The sequence below is a fragment of the Clinocottus analis genome, unplaced genomic scaffold (assembly GCF_023055335.1).
Source record: "Clinocottus analis isolate CAN_PGR_092001 unplaced genomic scaffold, fCliAna1.0.p SCAF_24, whole genome shotgun sequence".
Classification (NCBI taxonomy): domain Eukaryota; kingdom Metazoa; phylum Chordata; class Actinopteri; order Perciformes; family Cottidae; genus Clinocottus; species Clinocottus analis.
In genome coordinates, this window is record NW_027175976.1 from 9,985,012 (window position 1) to 10,004,343 (window position 19,332).

Below are 19,332 nucleotides of genomic sequence, written 5' to 3' on the forward strand. Positions count from 1 at the left end.
TGCAAAACCACAGCTATGTTGTTTTACATAAATATAGATAAGTATCTGAGGAGAAATTAAGCTTTTAATAATAGCTCATATCTTTATCCAACAACATACAACCCATCCCAAACAAGCAGCTGTCAGAATTCAAGCTGCATTGTGGGTAATGTAGGGGCCAGGTTTTCACAAGGAAGACACGTGTGGGATGAAAAGAGACTAATCAACTCGACCCCCGTTTAAAGGCAGATGTCCCGGTTATTGAGGGCCTCTGGTCTGTGATCCCTGAGCACAGCTGACTCACTGAGGAGTGATCTTGCAGGTGAAGCACTTCACCTGTGAAGCGTCTTGTGTTCCTTCAAACTCCGCAGGCGTTCAAGGCGTTGAGTTTCCGCTGGCGTTCAAGTGAAGAGACTTGTTGCAGCGTGGTCCTTAATCCTCTTCCTGCCTCTTGTGTTCAGGTCCTCCTCTGCTGTCACCGTCTCTCAGCTGGTGGTGAAGGATCCGTTTGTGGAGCAGGAATGTCAGGCGGTGAACGGATACAACAAACAGGAACAGACCCGTACTGAGGTCAAACACATCAGCTGCTCCATGAGGCCGTACATGTGGAGAGCTCTGGTTACTTTTAATTTGACTCTGTGCTCTCCCCATAGCATCCATTATTAATGAGTCCTAATGGCAGCACTGAACCTATTGATCAGGCTTTCCTTACCTCTAATCTAATCATAGCAGCGGCTTCAGAGGGCCGAGGGATGAAGCTGGTCACGCCTCGCCAGGCCAGAGGGAGGGGAATGTCTCTCTGCTGCTGCAGCACAGTACCTCCAAGAGCTGTACTTTACTACAGTACCTCCAAGAGCTGTACTTTACCACAGTACCTCCAAGAGCTGTACTTTACTACAGTACCTTTAAGAGATGTACTTTACCACAGTACCTCCAAGAGGTGTACTTTACCACAGTACCTCCAAGAGCTGTACTTTACCACAGTACCTCCAAGAGCTGTACTTTACTACAGTACCTTTAAGAGATGTACTTTACTACAGTACCTCCAAGAGGTGTACTTTACCACAGTACCTCCAAGAGCTGTACTTTACCACAGTACCTCCAAGAGCTGTACTTTACTACAGTACCTCCAAGAGCTGTACTTTACCACAGTACCTCCAAGAGGTGTACTTTACCACAGTACCTTCAAGAGCTGTACTTTACCACGGTACCTTCAAGAGCTGTACTTTACTACAGTACCTCCAAGAGGTGTACTTTACTACAGTACCTCCAAGAGGTGTACTTTACCACAGTACCTCCAAGAGCTGTACTTTACCACAGTACCTTCAAGAGGTGTACTTTACCACAGTACCTCCAAGAGGTGTACTTTACTACAGTACCTCCAAGAGCTGTACTTTACTACAGTACCTTCAAGAGGTGTACTTTACTACGGTACCTTCAAGAGGTGTACTTTACTACAGTACCTTCAAGAGGTGTACTTTACTACAGTACCTTCAAGAGGTGTACTTTACTCCAGTACCTTCAAGAGGTGTACTTTACTACGGTACCTTCAAGAGCTGTACTTTACTATGGTAACTTCAAGAGCTGTACTTTACTACAGTACCTTCAAGAGATGTACTTTACTACAGTACCTTCAAGAGGAGTACTTTACTACAGTACCTCCAAGAGCTGTACTTTACTATGGTAACTTCAAGAGCTGTACTTTACTACAGTACCTTCAAGAGATGTACTTTACTACAGTACCTTCAAGAGATGTACTTTACTACAGTACCTCCAAGAGGTGTACTTTACTACAGTACCTTCAAGAGATGTACTTTACTACAGTACCTTCAAGAGATGTACTTTACTACAGTACCTCCAAGAGGTGTACTTTACTACAGTACCTTCAAGAGGTGTACTTTACTATGGTAACTTCAAGAGGTGTACTTTACTACGGTACCTTTTAGACTTGTGCTGTCGTACAAGTACCTTTTCATTTTAATATTGACACTTTAAGCACATTTCATACTTACATAAGTATGTATATATTTACATATTTCTTATGGGTAAACCAATGAAATACTAAATAAGTCATAATTATATTACCTCTAAAATATGAGAAATGTATGAATAATGAAGTAATTGTATGTTATAATTACGAGATTAGACACTATAATGGAATTCAAATATCTGCTCCATGAAATTTTTATTAAATTATAATCTTGTGATTAGTGGAACATTTTAAAGTAAAGTGGGAGTCCAGGTGCTGAAGGTATATGCCACATCAGTCCATCACCTGTTGACGTGCTACAGATGACGGTCTGACAATATTTTCACGGAGCGGCGCCCGACAAGATGTTCATTTACATGGATCAGTGCTGTTGCTATGGTGATGCTGATGAGTCACTCGGTGCTGCTGATCTTCCTCTCAGTGCGATGACAAGAGCTCGGAATAGAAGAGAGGATGATTGTGGAGGCGTTGATAGAAACAAGGCAGATCTGTTTGCACATGCAGCATTTCATTATCCCAGACCGGGGCTTGGAGCCAAAACAAGAGGCGCCTCTGTCGTATAGAAGCAGCGCCTCTTTGCCGTACAGAAGTGGCGCCTCTCCGACGTACGGAAGCGGCGCCTCTTCGACATATGAAAGCGGCGCCTCTCCGTCGTACGGAAGCGGCGCCTCTCCGACGTGCGGAAGCGGCGCCTCTCCGACGTGCGGAAGCGGCGCCTCTTCGACATATGAAAGCGGCGCCTCTCCGTCGTACGGAACTCGTATAGAAGTGGCGCCTCTCCGACGTGCGGAAGCGGCGCCTCTCCGACGTGCGGAAGCGGAGCCTCTACGTCGTACGGAAGTGGCGCCTCTCTGTCGTAGGGAACTCGTATAGAAGGGGCGCCTCTCCGTCGTACGGAAGCGGCGCCTCTCCGTCTAACGGAAGCGGCGCCTCTCCGTCTAACGGAACTCGTATAGAAGGGGCGCCTCTCCGTTGTACGGAAGCGGCGCCTCTCCGTCGTACGGAAGCGGCGCCTCTCCGTCTAACGGAACTCGTATAGAAGGGGCGCCTCTCCGTCGTACGGAAGCGGCGCTTCTTCAACATACGGAAGTGGCGCCTCTTCAACGTACGGAAGCGGCGCCTCTTCAATAGGGATGGGTATCAATTGGGTTTTTTCCGATACCGGTGCTAAACCAATACTTTGAAAACGATACCGGTGCCTAAACGGTGCCTGAACCGATACTTTTTTATTGCCAAGGCCATTTTTTTTCTTCAAATTGAACAATAAATTAAAGTATACTATGAATATAAATACATACAAAACACTTCAAACTGCAGCCTAAAATTTTTTAACTTCAAACTATAAACAATATATATTTCTTTAAAAAAGAACAGACCAGCATCAGGTGGCCTGACAGGGAGAGTGTGCAACACAACTCCTCTCAGAAACGGTTGGTTTCTACAAACTGCTGCTTTACTGGACAACACGTCATCATTAATATCAACTGGAGAGATTTACTGGACTACAGCTTTGTTCCAACAAGCCGAGGACGGCAAAAGCTCCTGCACTCATGTTGTCTCCCCAGCGATCACTCTGTGAGCGCGCTGCGTGTTTACAGAGTAGTGTAAAAAAAAAATATTTAAATCGGTTCAGATACCGAAATCCGCGTTGTGTTTCGGTCCGGTAGGTACCGGACGTCTTGGAACCGGTGCCACATTAGCACCGGTTCTCGGTACCCAACCCTACTCTTCAACGTACGGAAGCGGCGCCTCTTCGCCGTACGGAAGCGGCGCCTCTTCGCCGTACGGAAGCGGCGCCTCTTCGCCGTACGGAAGCGGCGCCTCTTCGCCGTACGGAAGCGGCGCCTCTTCGTCGTACGGAAGCGGCGCCTCTTCGTCGTACGGAAGCGGCGCCTCTCAGTCGTATAGAAAACACACGGACAGCTGACGGTTGGATGTGTTGTGGTTTATTACTGAAGTAAAAGTGAGAGGGAATGCGCTACAGTCGACATGTACAAACACCACCTTGCTGCTCTTCGTCTCCGTGTGAGAGCAGCACCCTGCAGCCCGGTGGAGGGGGCGGGGCCCGGAGGGGGAGGGGCCCAGGCGTCGGGTTATTCCTCCTAAATCCAAGGATGTTCCGGGGTTGGGTTCCCCTCACAAGAGGGGACTGGGATTAGTAGATTAACGTCTGTGGAGGCCGTCCCTGCTGCTGTTAGCTGGGGCCTTGCTCTTCTTCCTGCCTCATCCTCTTCCTCAGCTGCTCGCCGATGTCTGACAGAGGGTTCATTTTGGCCGAGAGGGTCTTCACCGCGTTGCTAAACCGACTGGTCTCCGTTTCACTGCAAAAAAGGAAAACACATGAATAAGATTATAACACATGTAATATGAATAATGTGATTATAAATATGAAAGATGCTTACAGGAGTTTGCGTTTCTGTGACTGTTTCATCTGACTGAAGTCTGTTGGTTCAGGTCTCTTCACCGGCCTGAGGGACAAGATATGTTGACATGAGGACATTGAACGCACCGTGAGGGTTCAGCCTCCACGTGCAATGCCTATTAGTATGAATATTAATACAGCACGTGTCCATTGGTCTTCATGCTTCACAGGTATATACGAGACATTTCTGCACCAAATAATCCTACAATAACAAAATGAGTTTTTATATCTATTTTGATCCTGTCAACAATGAGGTTCTTTTATAGACAATGTAGCTTTGACTACAGATTTTTTCACTTTTTTTTTTTTTTTTTACAGAACATGAAGGCAGCACGAGTCCTTCCTCTCTGCTGTGCGTTGAGCAGGAGGTGATGAGGCGATGAAGAGGAGCCCGCCCTCCCTCCAGTGGGAGAGCCGACATTTACGAGCCTGTGAATGACGGCCTGAAGGAGCAGAGCTGGACGGGACGAGAGCGGTAATAAAAAAATATTATTTATGTTTTCTTTGGAATTGCTGCGACTGCCTTTAATTGTCTCTTGCCTCAGAAGGGGAGGGACATGCACCCTCGTGATCGCTGCATGATTCAGACGGTACCTCCAACCTCACCTGCCTCATCACATCGCTCACTGTACTGACTGCAGGCTCTGCAGTAGCTCTGCCTTCAAGGTGACCTTGAGAGAGATGCTGGATCCTCCACCTGGACTCGCTCACTGAAATAGAAGCGCCTCTCTAGGGTCCTGCTCAAGTGATAATGAGATGCTCCTGAAGAGGACATGACATTAGACAGACGCCAAGGACACGAGTCCCACTCATGCCGGACCCTTCCATGATGGTGTGTCGGGACCAACGTCAGGGAAACCACCGCTGGGACTCAGAAAAATCTGGATATTTAAAACCGGAAAAAGACAAATCTCAACATGGAGCATGAGCTGAGAGCGTCCGTATCAAGTCTACAACCCCGTTTTAAAAAGATGTGTAGAGGAAAGCAGCTCACTGCAGCACTAATACTGATACAACCTGATGCTCACACATCTGCACTCCTGTTTTGTTTTGCAATTTGCTTTTAGTTTTCCAAAATGAGCTATTTAGTAGTAACTTCATATTATGTATTTGTCATGTCTGTTAATTGTGTATGGATGTGCACTGCCGAGGAAGTAGTGATTACAATTTATTTATTTCTGCTTTTGTTAATTTGTCAACCTATCCTTGTGGAATAGTGGAATATTTTTTGTTAACTTCTCATCTTAAGTGGTTATTATTGTTGTATTTAACCTTAACATTATTTGTTGGACCATGGTTTTAATAAAACAAAAATATAAGATAGCAAGAGCTAAACTGTTGCTTCGTTTATCCGATTTCCACGACCATGGAAAAAGTGGGCCGGTCTTGAGCTTGAACTTCCCGGGCTGAAAAGTGTCTCCACTCCGCAGACTGTAACCTGCTGACGGGTGTAATCGGGATATGCAAATAAAACTGAATGGAGAACACGTAAATAAACACACCACACATTCAAATGCCTCTCTTTGGGCCCGTGTTAAAACATGTCCTGCCCCAGGGCATGCTGGGACACGGTGTTCATGTACATCCGGTTGCCCAACTGAAGGTGTGCTCTTCCTCCCCTCGAGGTCACATTGAATGGAGTAACGATAGAGGACGCCGTGGCGCTGCCAGCGGTGCGTCACCTGGCACTTACACTTTGTTTTTTCTGCTCTTGCGGCGAGCGGCGGGGGCGGCGGCGGGGGCGACCAGCTGGCAGAGCTCCGGCAGGGCGTCGGCCAGCGGCCTCATGTCGCCCACCACGGGCGTGGCCTGACGCTGCGCCTCGGCCGCCTGCTGCTCCTTAGCCTGCTTGATGGAGCTGATCTCTGAGGGGGGGGGGACAGGAGAGAGAGAGAGAGAGAGAGAGAGAGAGAGAGAGAGAGAGAGAGAGAGAGAGAGAGAGAGAGAGAGAGAGAGAGAGAGGGATAGAGAGCAGCAGGTCCACACAGAAAAGAGGTTCAGGTTCTGCAGTCTGATGCGTTCTCCACTTGCAGAACACTGAAGCAGAACACACGTTCCCTCATACGCGGTCACTTCTCAATCACATGACGTGGATGTATTGAGAGTGAGCTGCACGTGCTCACTGTTTTGCTTCTGCTTGTTGTGTTTTCTTGTTATATATTTAAAATAAATCTAATAGTAATAACAGTCCAGATCAATGAAAATAAGTAAAACAAGTGATTCTGTCAGAAGCTTCCCTCTCTGCTCTGCTGCCCCTCCCCCAAGTCAAATCTGAAAAGCACTAATATTTCTCTCCATCTTCTTCTAATTCCTGCGCTCTGCTCTTGGGTTTCAGCAGGACCGAGCGGCTCGGCCATTAGCCTCTAATTACGCGCCCAACAGGAAACGCCTTGTGTTACCCGGGAATTGATTGGCTCAGCAGCCGGGTACGGTTACCGGCCGCAGCGCCGGCACGGGAGGTGGCGGCGGCGATGATGATGTCGGGTCGTGGAGTTATAATTAAAGAGGCCAAAGATGGATCTTCTGCAGGAAAGCAGAACACGTGCACGCCACAGTGCAGTGCACGGAGGCTGTGGCTCGGGACTAAACTCAGAGCTCGACGTCAGGACAAACTTATTCAGTCTGACCTTCAACGCTTCCTTTGAGCATTACGGATCAAACTCATGTTCGTCATCTTGTTTTATGATGTCATCACTCTAGAACATGTCATATGCACGCGTTTGTCTTCTGCTTGTGTAAATGTAACTCGTGCTCGTCGGCTCCATTAAGGCGCCCTGAAGCAGAAGATGAGACGTGTTGATGTGAACTCACTGTTCAGCCATCTATCCCTCCGCTCCTTCATCTTCTCCTTCTTTGACTTGACTTTCTTCTCTTCTGGGCCTGTGAACGAACACACGAATGCACACGCGCACACACACACACACACACACACACACACACACACACACACACACACACACACACACACACACACACACACACACACACACACACACACGCGCACACACACGCGCACACACACACACACACACACACACACACACACACACACACACACACACACGCGCACACACACGCGCACACGCGCACACACACACACACACACACACACACACTTTAGCTGTGTCAGCAGCAGACTGACCGTCTCCTCTACTGAGCTGGAAGTTTCCACGGTTCCGTGGAACTCTTAATTTATATGGATATCTATCAGTGTGGTGCGTTCAAAGGCCGCGTGGTGCGTTCAAAGACAGCGTGGTGTGTTCAAAGACCGCGTGGTGCGTTCAAAGACAGCGTGGTGCGTTCAAAGCCCGCGTGGTGCGTTCAAAGACAGTGTGGTGCGTTCAAAGCCTGCGTGGTGCGTTCAAAGGCCGCGTGGTGCGTTCAAAGACAGCGTGGTGTGTTCAAAGACCGCGTGGTGCGTTCAAAGACAGTGTGGTGCGTTCAAAGCCTGCGTGGTGCGTTCAAAGCCCGCGGCAGGAGGAAATAGAAACGATTCGGTGCAGTGCTGCTTCTCTCGTGGCTGTGGACTTGTCGTCATGGATACGAGGGCCGCTGCATAACTGTAGTATTAAACATGTTCTGAATGCGTCACACACCATCCTGCAGGAAGGGGCGTGACCTAAAGCAGGAAGTACTGAGGGGAACGGATCATTGTTATTGTGACCTGAACCTCCAGGTGAACCCAGGGACCAGAGCTTCACAAACTAACAACACACGGAACGACAGCAGACACTCGAGTACGATGAGAATTGTATTTATATATTTATATATATATATATAAATATATATATATATATATATATATATATATATATACTAGAGCTGGGCAAGTTGACGCGTTAATATCGCATTAACTTTTCAATCAATTAACGCCGTTGATTATTTGATCATGTGTTAACTGCATTTTGGGGGTGGGGGGGGGCTTTTACTTTGAAGGCGATTCATTTAGGTGCTCGCTCCCTCTTCCGTAGCTTCACCGGCCGATTTGCTGACTTGAGCCTGACGTGAAAGCTCGTATTGTTCTGTAGTTTCTGAGCGAGTCGCTCGCCTCAAGCGCTCAGTCTGCCAGCAGCTCAGCGTCAGGATGGAACATTAATGGCATGAGCAAAGCTGCTGATACCTGTCAGCTGTCCGTCACACCTCCACCTCTTCAACCAGACGTCAGGTCACTTGTTCAAGACAACACAGACTTTTACCAACGAGGAAGAAAAACTGACCTGAAAACATGAAAAGCACTTATTGCTTTTGTAGAAAGTGAATCAACTGCTGGTCTTTAACATCTTTAAGGTAAGAAACAGACTGAACATGGACCAAAGAAGGAGTGGTTTGTCCCTCACAGGGACCCTTACTACTGAACATGGACCAAAGAAGGAGTGGTTTGTCCCTCACAGGGACCCTTACTACTGAACATGGACCAAAGAAGGAGTGGTTTGTCCCTCACAGGGACCCTTACTACTGAACATGGACCAAAGAAGGAGTGGTTTGTCCCTCACAGGGACCCTTACTACTGAACATGGACCAAAGAAGGAGTGGTTTGTCCCTCACAGGGACCCTTACTACTGAACATGGACCAAAGAAGGAGTGGTTTGTCCCTCACAGGGACCCTTACTACTGAACATGGACCAAAGAAGGAGTGGTTTGTCCCTCACAGGGACCCTTACTACTGAACATGGACCAAAGAAGGAGTGGTTTGTCCCTCACAGGGACCCTTACTACTGAACAGTACCTGTTCATAAACAAGAAAACAGATGTATAAACTATATATGTATGGATGTTAACTTGTTGTTGCTCCAGAGTGCTGTTATATTGTTCTGATAACATTACTTTAAAATAAAAGCTGCAATACACTAGTTTTTACTTCATTGTTGAATTTGGCGCATAATGAGATTAATCGCAGAAATATCATGAGACAAATCAGTTAATTATTTTTTCAACTTTGCCCAGCCTCTATTAAGATCTTGTGTTGATGATGGTAGAGTCTGACCGCTGCAAAGCTTCTCCAGCACATCAAGACTCTCAATGGGGTTCAGGTCTGGCCTCCATGTGTGAACATGATGCCTCATGCTCCATGAACCACTCTTTCACACTCTGAGCCTCATGAATCCTGCATTGTCATCTTGAATATGCCTGTGCCTCAGGAAGAAAACATCCATTGATGCAATAACCCGGTCATTCAGTATCTTCAGGTAGTCAGCTGACTAGTCATCACATGCTGTTGCTGAACCTGAGCAACTGCAGCAACCCCAGATCACAGCACTGCGCCCACAGGCTGGTACAGTAGCAGCAGGAGTTACCTCCAGATGGACACTTGTTTTTGGGCCAGGCAGTGTATCTGTGTGTGTGTGTGTGTGTGTGTGTGTGTGTGTGTGTGTGTATCTGTGTGTTTATATATATATATATATATATATATATATATGTGTGCTGTATGCATAACAACGGAGGACTAATGGTTGATGAACACAAGTCAGCTGAAGGCCTCTTCCCTGTTCTGGTTCCAGTTGGTAGTCCAGGCCTCGGTGTCTGGCCTGGTTTCTGTCCATCGATTGGTGTCGGTGCAGCTCTGTGGGGTCAGAGGTCAGCTCGCGTCGTTTCAATGAGCACGGCGGGCGTGATGAGCCGTCCCAGCGGCACAGAGTGACTGTTTGCTGCTGTATTGATCCTTCAGCCCCATCGGTCCTCAGCAGCTTCCTTCTCTCACGGCCTGAGCCAGTCGGCTCCTCCATCACAGCGACGTTTAAGGCTGCTTTCGGGTTTTACGGGTAGCTCAGAGGGATGAGTGGTTATTTTTACACAGAGACGCAAGCACGCAAGACCCGCAAGGGCCTCTTGCGTCGTCCCATCAGCCCTCTTACGAGTATCAGGACACGCAGATGGAGGTGAATTCCTGGAGGGAGATATCTGTGAACGTCGGTGTGCAGGTCGACTCTAAACGGTCGTTGCGCCACCTGCTGGTCTGGAGTATGAAAAAGGCGGGAACTATAAACCAACACGAGTCTGCCGATGCGACTGCGTGGTCAGCAGCAGTTGTAGTTGCAAGAGTGTATATCGCCCTTCTCAAACAGGACTTTCACCCAGGAGACCGGTGCTGCGTCCGTGTTGAACCGAAACTCACCGCTGACGTGTTGGTTACGTAACGTTATGTAACTTTGGCTACATCCATAATGCGTCATGTTCCCACACAGCAAACATAACTTTGTAAAAGAGCTCTTTTTTCAATCCAAACCACGGTCTTTTCCTCAACCTAGCCAAGATGTCTTGTGGCCGAATCAAATTGGTTCCTGAGAACACAGAATTTTGAAAAGACGGTAATCGGCAATGAGCCTGAACGCAACACGTCTAAAAGGTCACGGCCGCTGTTCTTCTATCTTACAGTCAACAGAAACCAGCAAGGAGTCGACAGCAAAGTGAACATTCCTTTATGGCCGCCATCCATCCTTTGAAGCACGAGGCTGATGCGCGGCAGCATTCCTCGCTGGCGGCCGCGACTGACAGCACGTCTGGACGAGATGTCCAATCACAGGATGAGCCGAGCCGCAGAGCTCCTTCACAACCGCACACAGCCTGAGCGAAGCACCGGTCAGTCCGGTCCGCCATTACCCAGAAGCTACCGACAGCCATCAATGTTGAAGGAAAAAAGTTGATCCTGTCATTGACGGCGAGTCAGTTTTCTGTGTGAGTGTGTGTGTGGAGGGCGGGGGGGGCACATGAACCAATAAGAACACTCGGAGATGAAACACGTTTTGGGGATGAGAACTGAGTTTTTCCTTTAATGAGGCTCAACCTCCGGGGCCGTTATCTCCTTGAGCTGCTGACCTCGATGAGACGGTCTGCAGCGTTATCTCACCGCAGCTCCACAACAGAAGTGTTGCTGCTGCTGTTTGCAGGAAGGAACAGGCAAAGATAGGCATCTGCTGCTGACTACACGGTGGGGAGAGGAGGAGAAACCTAAGCCCTGTGTTTGTGGAGGAGGTGTGGGGCTTTACCACACGCTCCCACTGGGAGCATCCCCTTCCTGCTGGTCCAGGAAACAGATAGCTGTGATTACGGCTGGCTGGAGATGGCCTCTCACCGACACAGCCCGCCTCCTCACGGCCTCCTCCCCCAGCTCATACTGCTCAGACTCCTACTGCTCAGACTCCTCCCCCTGCTTAGACTCCTCCCCTGCTCCTCCCCCTGCTTAGACTCCTCCCCCTGCTTAGACTCCTCCCCCTGCTTAGACTCCTGCTCAGGCTCCTCCTCCGGGTTAGAATCTTCCTCCCGCTCAGACTCCTCCTCCTGCCCCTCCTGCTCAGACTCCTCCCCCTGCTCCTCCTGTTCAGGCTCCTCCTCCTGCTCAGACCCCTCCCGCTCAGACTCCTCCCCGTGCTCTGTGTCATGAACACATTATTCATCTGAAGAAACACAAGGTTCATGTCGCAAGTCATTTGGTCTCTTCACATCTAAAAGACATGAAGGAACGAGACGGATGCAAAGAATAAACTCCTAATAAATAATAAACTCCTTAATAACACCCCTGTGGGGTTTACAGTGTTTAACAAAGACAAAGGATCCGATGTCTCACGTTAAAACCACTTTCATCTTTCCAGCATCATGTCGCACATGCAGATAACTGTTACTTCATAACCATTACTTCATAACCATTACATCATAACCATTACATCATAACCGTTACATCATAACCGTTACTCGCATGCAGTGATGTACAGAAACATGATATTCTGCACGGGCCGACTGGCCCCTCAGACGGGTGGAGAACCATCAGCACTGATAACACGGGAATGTGACAGGGAGACGACATAATCCTTCAAACGAGAGCGACAACATCCACTGGTCCTAAGAGGAGGAGAGAGGAGGAGAGAGGAGGATAGAGGGAGGATAGAGGAGGATAGAGGGAGGATAGAGGAGGATAGAGGGAGGATAGTGGAGGGAAGTGGGCAGGGCCGTCTTTAGGGAGCTGACCTCAGAGTAAAGAGGCTCCGGGTCCTCCAGGGTCTGGTCGTGATACGATACCTCCAATTAGACTGCAGACAGAGCGCTTTGTCAAGAGGCCATGAGGGGGCATGAATAAATAACCTCTTTGGACATGGAGCCGTGTCCCAGCTGGAAGGAAGAAAAGACACTTGTCCCCCCACGGGACTGACGATGAGAAGAAGAAAAGGCCTTGAGCTGCGAGGCGGTGGGACACAAGGAATGGTTTGAGATGAAAGTTTTAGCAAAAAAAATATAGAGCAGAAGAAAAAGAAGGCCTGGTCCGTCAGTCCAAGGTGAGAGACACTAATATCAGACGGACGTCATATCAGACCAGCATCTGTATTCCTGCAACGTGTCACATAAACATGATGATGGGTGTGATGTCATCATAAAATATAAAGAAAGAAGCTCGGCCCGACCCAAAGCTCTTTGGACGCAGCGCCTGACTTCTTCCTTTGCCCGTCATAAGCACTACGGCCACTAGAGGTCAGCGTGGACTTGCTGTGCTCAAGAGACTGGATAGCTCTCGAGGTCTTTAACTGCAAACGCTATCTCATGAAGCGCCGCAGTCATCAGTGTAGACGTTACGTCGCACAGCGCCGGTAACGTTGGTGATGTCATACGACTTTCATCTGGAGATGAGAGATAATGATGAGCTGAGAATGAAGTTTAAAGGTTTTACAACTTCTTGTGTTGTGCTCAAGAAACACTAAGTGTTTACATACAATATGAATAAAGACAAGTGGATTCTTCAATGAATTCATAGTGCAGGTTGATAAGCAGCGTCAGTAAGAGGACGAGTATGCATCACATCGTAACGATACCGTCCTGCCTGTTTGGGACGGAGGAGACATGAGGTCAAAACCTCAACGATGGAATCTGAAGGAACCCGAACCACAAGCTGACGGTACCAAGACCAACCCCCATGATGCCACGCTTCTGAGTGAGAGATGCCTCGTGGCAGAAAGATACATACTTATCTTACTTGACTTCATACGTTAATTCATCTGCTGGTGCAATAAAATATGTTTAAGTATTTTTAAACGATTGTTTTATTCCATCTGTATATTTAATATTCTTTTTACTGCTATTCACTGCTTTTTTATTCTGCTTTATTCCTGTTCTGTTTATTTATATTACTTGATGTGTATCTTCATTTACTTGTGAGCACAGCTGCAGTAATCCTGTAATTTCCCCACTGAGGGACTAATAAAGGATTATTTCATCTTATCTTATTTTAAGTCCAGACACATTCAGGTGACGTCCTCTGGGTCTCCTAACCGTTTAGGATCATTCATGAATCTGTTCCTACGGACAATTAAATAATCAACATTAATAATGAATATTAGTGAATGCCACAAAGTCCCAGTACGAGCCAGTGAAGAGCACATCTGTTCATCTGTTGTTTCTGCTGCTCACACATGGCTGGCGCTCAGTGAGGCCTGTCACCGGGCTTCATCAGAGACGTCTGGACCCCGGTGAAAAAGAGGAGCCCCAGGTTCCACCGCCGGTCTAGTGAACCTGGATCTGATGAGAAGGCTGCAGTCCTGGAGCGGATTCTTCCTACTTTAACGGGTCCCTGCTGTAGTCTTCGTCAGGAGCTCAGAGGAAGATGAGTGTCCTCAATCTGGCACAGAACCTCGGTGTCTCCATCCGAAGCAAGGGAACACTGAGGCAGCTAAACCTTCATTTCATGCATGAGCTAAATCTGTACCTCGCCTGGTCTATAAATAGCAGCGGGCCGTTGTCTGGTGAGGCTTCACGCGGCACGGCGTGCTCAGCAACGAGGCCGGTGGCCAGAACCCCCTCAAGCCCACCGAGGCCCAGAGACGCTGCCCCGGCCCCTCTGGGGGTCTTGCTCCTCAGCCTTTAGAAGGAGCTGCTCCAGAGCTGGAAGGACATAGACCAGCAGCCCCCCAAATATGAGCACAACAGTATGTCTCATACGCCATCTAGTGGCCAGTCAATGCAACGCTGGAGAGGAGTCATGTTCGTCCTAATTAAACTTCACAGCGTGCATTCTCTCCTGAGAGTACAACTCACTAAATGAGTCGTTTCTTGTTGAAAGACTGCAAATAGGAATATAGTGACCATCAGGATGTGGTGTGGCATTGAGAACCTCTTCAAGAGCAGTTCTTCTAACCTTTGAGCCACACTGTGGACTCATGTGGTCCTCCTCAGGGTCGGTTTAACTCTGAGTTAGTGTCTTCCCCTCGATGGAGCGGTGCCTCGGTTTAAGACGTCTAAAGGGGGCATGTGATGCTCAGCGTCATGTTCTGGTAGAAACTCTAAATACAGGTCGGAACCGGTTTACATGTTTTAATGGTTTTGGAAATACAGAGTATGGCCCCAACAATACTCACTAAACCATTCAGAAGATTAGAAATCCTTCTGTAACCAATCCATCAGTATGTTTCCACAATGAAGTTGAAGGTTTTAGAAATATATTTCCTAACGACAATGGTGACGGGTTGTATACTTATGTCACCCGCTGTCTCTGTATTGGACCTCTATCTGAAACGCTCCGTTTACCAAAAAGCACAGTCTGCTCCAATTGGTCAGCGTTTCCCATCTTAAGCATCTGGGTTGTGACGTCCTCGCAGCATCACTGTGGGCGGAGTCAGTGCCTGACCCTCCTAGCTGCTGCGATGATGAGACTTAGGACAAGACCGGCCCGGGAGGAGCAACTTTTCACTTTCATACGCTTTTTTCTTTCACTGTATGCCGATCAAGCTAGCATACGGCACAGCTGCGTACATTTTGACAGGGGTAAAAAAAACAACAACAACCTTGTTTTCACATTTTCACAATACTTAGCAGCACGAAAGTCGAAAGTGATATTATTTCCTTTGCTTTTGGTTTTAAAACCAAAAGCAAAGGAAATAATATCCCTTTGGACCAATATGGGACCTCTAAACGCTGCATCAGCATTCTGTTGATGACAGCAGCTCCTGAACGTAACATAGCGTGTGTTGAGGGAATAGATGGACACGGTTCCCTCTCTGCTCACGGGTCATGAGGTGAATCCTCCCAGAAGGAGATGGATCCCTCAGCAGAGATCCAGGACCCGTTACAGAAACCGGCGTACGACAGACTCGGCCTACTTCCTGGTTCCCAGTAGACAGAAGACGTCAGACCCAGTGTGGATCTCTGTGTTCTAAACTGGTGCTTTTCCCGGAAGGGAACCCATCAAGCGGCTGATGGAACTGGCTGAGCTGATCGTTGGTTCACCGTCAGGTTCAAGTGGCTCTAAAACGTGGGATATTCTTGCGTTTCAGCTCCTGACTACTGCTGACGTTACCTCCCCACAGGTTCAGCAGATGTGTGGACGCGCCGCTTCCACTGCTGCATGACGGAGGCGGCTCTGAGCAGGAGGCCTCGTCTGGGTCGTCCTCGTCTACGCGCTGGAGCCAGCGCTGCCTTTTACAGATTACACGTGAACACATCATGGTAACGTCATGATCTACACGAGTTATGCGACTCAGTGGAACCTCCGTACGTGAGCCGTTAGCCGGTGTTGCTAACGTACTCGCTCTCCTCCTGCCGGTTTCAACGCGGCTTTAGGCTGAATTATACTCCTGCAACTACAACTGCTGCTGCCACGCAGTCGGATTGACGGACTCGTTTTGATTTTTAGTTCCTCTGCGTTTTCCGTACGCCAGAACAGCAGGTGGCGCTACGACCGTTTAGAGTCGACTATCCACGCCCTCTTTGGGCGTGGAAGTTGTGGAAATCGTTGGTTTGTTCATATACTCAGTCTTGTTGTCCAGACACTCACTCAAAGACGGGTTTTATAAATGCTCATATTTGACCTCTTCAGCCAAACGTTCTTCAACAGGATCCATTGTTCCTGTTTCTGCTGTGGCTTTTAAAAACAGAGGTATGATGCTGTGAAACCGGACATGAGAGACTCAGAAAGGACGTGGTTAGCGGACCAATCACAGCCTTGCTGCAGCGTACGGCTCTCGTAGCTTTGACGGATAGTTAGAAATTTGGGGTGAAGCACGCAAAATGGCCGATTTGACCACGCAAGGTCGGCCATGCGTGTCTTGCGTGCTTGCGTCTCTGCATAAAACCCGAGTATAAATCAGCCTTTAGTTCAGGTTTGGCATCGGAACGCTGCGTTCACACCAGAAGCCAAGAGACTTTTCCATCACGTTGCTCGCCTGAGTTTACTTGCAAGACTATTTGTAGTATTTGCAACATTCGCGCTCGGCGCGCCGGAGAGGAGGCGTGACTTATCTCCATCTCTATGGAATAAGTCATAATTTCCCCTAAGGAAAAAATATCCACCAGTTCTGCTTTGTAGGTGTGGTGGAAGTCCCACACACGTCGGACCATCAAACGTTCTCGTGTCTGGTTCATAATAATATCCTTCAACTTGTCCTCCATAGCTGTTGAACAACGGCGGGCCATCAGTGATGACGGGCGGAGCCTCCACCACAGAGAGGCTTTAAAAGAGCCATGGCGTGCAGGCTTTGCACGTCGCGCCACTCACGTGGCGTGACTGGCGTCCATTGGTGTCTTTGCATTGACTTTGTATGTCCTCGCGCGGGACATTCACTTTCCGTCTGGTGTGACCGCAGCATAAAGGATCATCTGCTGGACGCCAGTAATGCATGAGAGAGACGATAACGTGATATTCAACACAGAAATATTGATATCACGTTAATAGTGAACATTATATTTATTAAGTTATGCTGCCAAACTCTCTCCATCCCTACATGGTCAAAAAAGACTAAACGCTCATTAACAAAATGAAACTGATGACATCATTCTGTTTTCCCCACTTTGTGCATGAATATTGAGATATGGTTACCATGAATTATGTTTGCCTTGATAATCATGTGCTGAACATCTGATACAGAGACAGTTTCACATTAGAGCTCAGATGAGCACTGCACACACAGAGCAGACAGCACCCTGATGGGGAGAGGGCGTCATGTTGGTGATGTTATGGGGAATGTCCCATCCAGTGCTTTTGGAGCTCGACTTGACAAACTAAAGACTTCACATGTGAATCATGTCTTATCTTTTCTGTTGCTTGCTAATGTTGCAATGTTGAATTGCTGTAGCACCTTTTAATCTTTGTGTTCGTGCATACTGTGGATATGAATATTCAACAACAACCAATGCACCGTACTCAACATGCCCATCCACAATCTCCCATGTGGAGCGCTAACAGGCAGCCTTACCTTTCTGAGCAGGTATGGGGACGTCTGGAGGGTCCTCAAACTTGAGTGTTTGGACCAGGGCCTCTGGTGTGATCCTGGTGCCAGCAAAGATCCCCGAGGGGAAGGAGATCTCCCCCACAGGCTGTGAGGGTGCACAACACAGGAAGTTAGCGCTCCGCAGTACCAGGGAGCCCTTCATGTGAGCCGCTTCTCTGGGAGGACCATGAACAGAGGACGTTAAAATATGTTTCGATTTGTGATTATTTAACTCCATGAAGATTTGTCTTGAAGCCTTTGGGGTATTATCTAAAAGTATAATGATCCATCATGCTGTGCAGTGGCACAGCTTGTTGGGTGAGGGGGCCTCCAGCCCCCTGGTCTGCTCTGGCCCTCCCTCCTGCTCCAGGAACCAGCATCCCGACGAGAGGACACTTCGCTCACAGTCTGTGGGTCTGCTCTGTCTGCTGGTTCCAGGCTGGATGCATCCCATAATATTGCATTTACTGTGATACTATAATATACACAGGTAACCCGGGACAGTGTGTGAACCCTGACACATAAACAAACATCCCACCGTGACCCCATTACCGTTGCTACAGGGGAGGATGCAGAACAATGGAACAATACAATCACAACTAAAAAATACAGAAGCAGGACCACGGAGCGGATACACACACACCACATATTATTATTCATCATTATATTCATGGTCTCCTCCTTTCGTTCTGGTCCCGTTAACTCGAGAGACGCTTCAGAGTAAAGGCGTGTTTGGTGAATTCATCGCGACAGAACGGATCCCTTTACGACAAGACCCCGGGGCCATTGACTGACGTCTGAATCCACGGTGCAACACCGACTAACGCTATTCCTTGACACGGTTCCGTTCACCGACCTGTTTCGCTTCGGTCGAGGAGTCGCTCTTCTGATTCTCCAGAAGAGGAGCGCTTGTTTTGTGTAGTTCCGAGGCGGCGGGCTGCTCCGGACCCGGAGGCAGCGCGGAGCCGGGGGACTGCGTGAGGCGGCCCGGGGACTGCGTGAGGCGGCCCGGCCTCTCGAGCCGCACGGCCTCCTGGTGGAGCTTCTGGCGGACGTGTTTGATCTTCCCGACCATTGTTAAGAAAACTTCAGGGTGAACCGAACCTCCGCTGCTGCACACAACCCGCTGTAATGGTGCTCCCCGGTGTCGACAGCGTGTGACGATATCAAGTCAGCGCCACCGCAACCGGAAGTGAATCTGTTTTACCTTTAAAAGTAAAAGTCAAACCTCGGTTGCGCCGCTCCGCCGTGGTTGTGTTGCGCCAGACTCTAAGTTGTTTAGTGATTTGCATTTGTATATTCCTTAAAGCACCATACGTAACACATAAATGCCTTGACAAATTTTATAATGATTTACTTATTTTTAACTGTTTTATTACTGTTGTAATTTTTTATTTATATAACTTCTTTTTTTTAATGTATTATTCCACTTCGTGTCTGGTGCTGTAATCCTGTAATTTCCCCACTGCGGGACTAATACATTATTATTTAAAATGATCTTAATCTGAAAGAAATATTCCTGAATTACTGTACATGTTTTTACTCCGGGCAGCTTGATGTTGTTGTCATGACAAGCGTGACTGGTGTTCAGGATTAGTGGTTCGGTGGAAAACGGCACAGAGGGAGAGTTCCGCCTGCTATTAATCCCCGTGTTCCGCTGTCCAACAATTTGGTTTAATTTACTATTGCTTTCATAGTTTGATAACTTGCTCAAATCAATATCAACAGTGTATTATCTACCATTAGATAAGCTGTTGGGA

At 48.1% G+C, this 19,332-nt stretch overlaps 1 protein-coding gene across 1 annotated transcript; it reads right to left on the minus strand.

Moving 5' to 3' along the window:
* Positions 1–3,899: 3,899 nt before the first annotated feature.
* On the minus strand, positions 3,900–18,953 carry slx9 (SLX9 ribosome biogenesis factor). Its single transcript, XM_068590352.1, has 6 exons — positions 18,429–18,953; positions 17,558–17,678; positions 7,203–7,271; positions 6,085–6,256; positions 4,372–4,437; positions 3,900–4,290 (listed from the first exon to the last, which is right to left on the minus strand). Exons 1-6 carry the CDS (start codon positions 18,645–18,647, stop codon positions 4,164–4,166), a joined length of 774 nt encoding a protein of 257 aa, XP_068446453.1. The 5' UTR covers positions 18,648–18,953; the 3' UTR covers positions 3,900–4,163.
* Positions 18,954–19,332: the final 379 nt, after the last annotated feature.

Coding starts and splice junctions, on each gene's coding strand:
- slx9 (XM_068590352.1), bottom strand. CDS start 18,647: ATGGTCGGGAAGATCAAACACGTCCGCCAGAAGCTCCACCAGGAGGCC. Junction 4,438..6,084: donor AAGAGCAGAAAAAACAAAGT/GTAAGTGCCAGG, acceptor CTTGTCCCTCAG/GCCGGTGAAGAGACCTGAAC. Junction 4,291..4,371: donor TCACAGAAACGCAAACTCCT/GTAAGCATCTTT, acceptor CCTTTTTTGCAG/TGAAACGGAGACCAGTCGGT.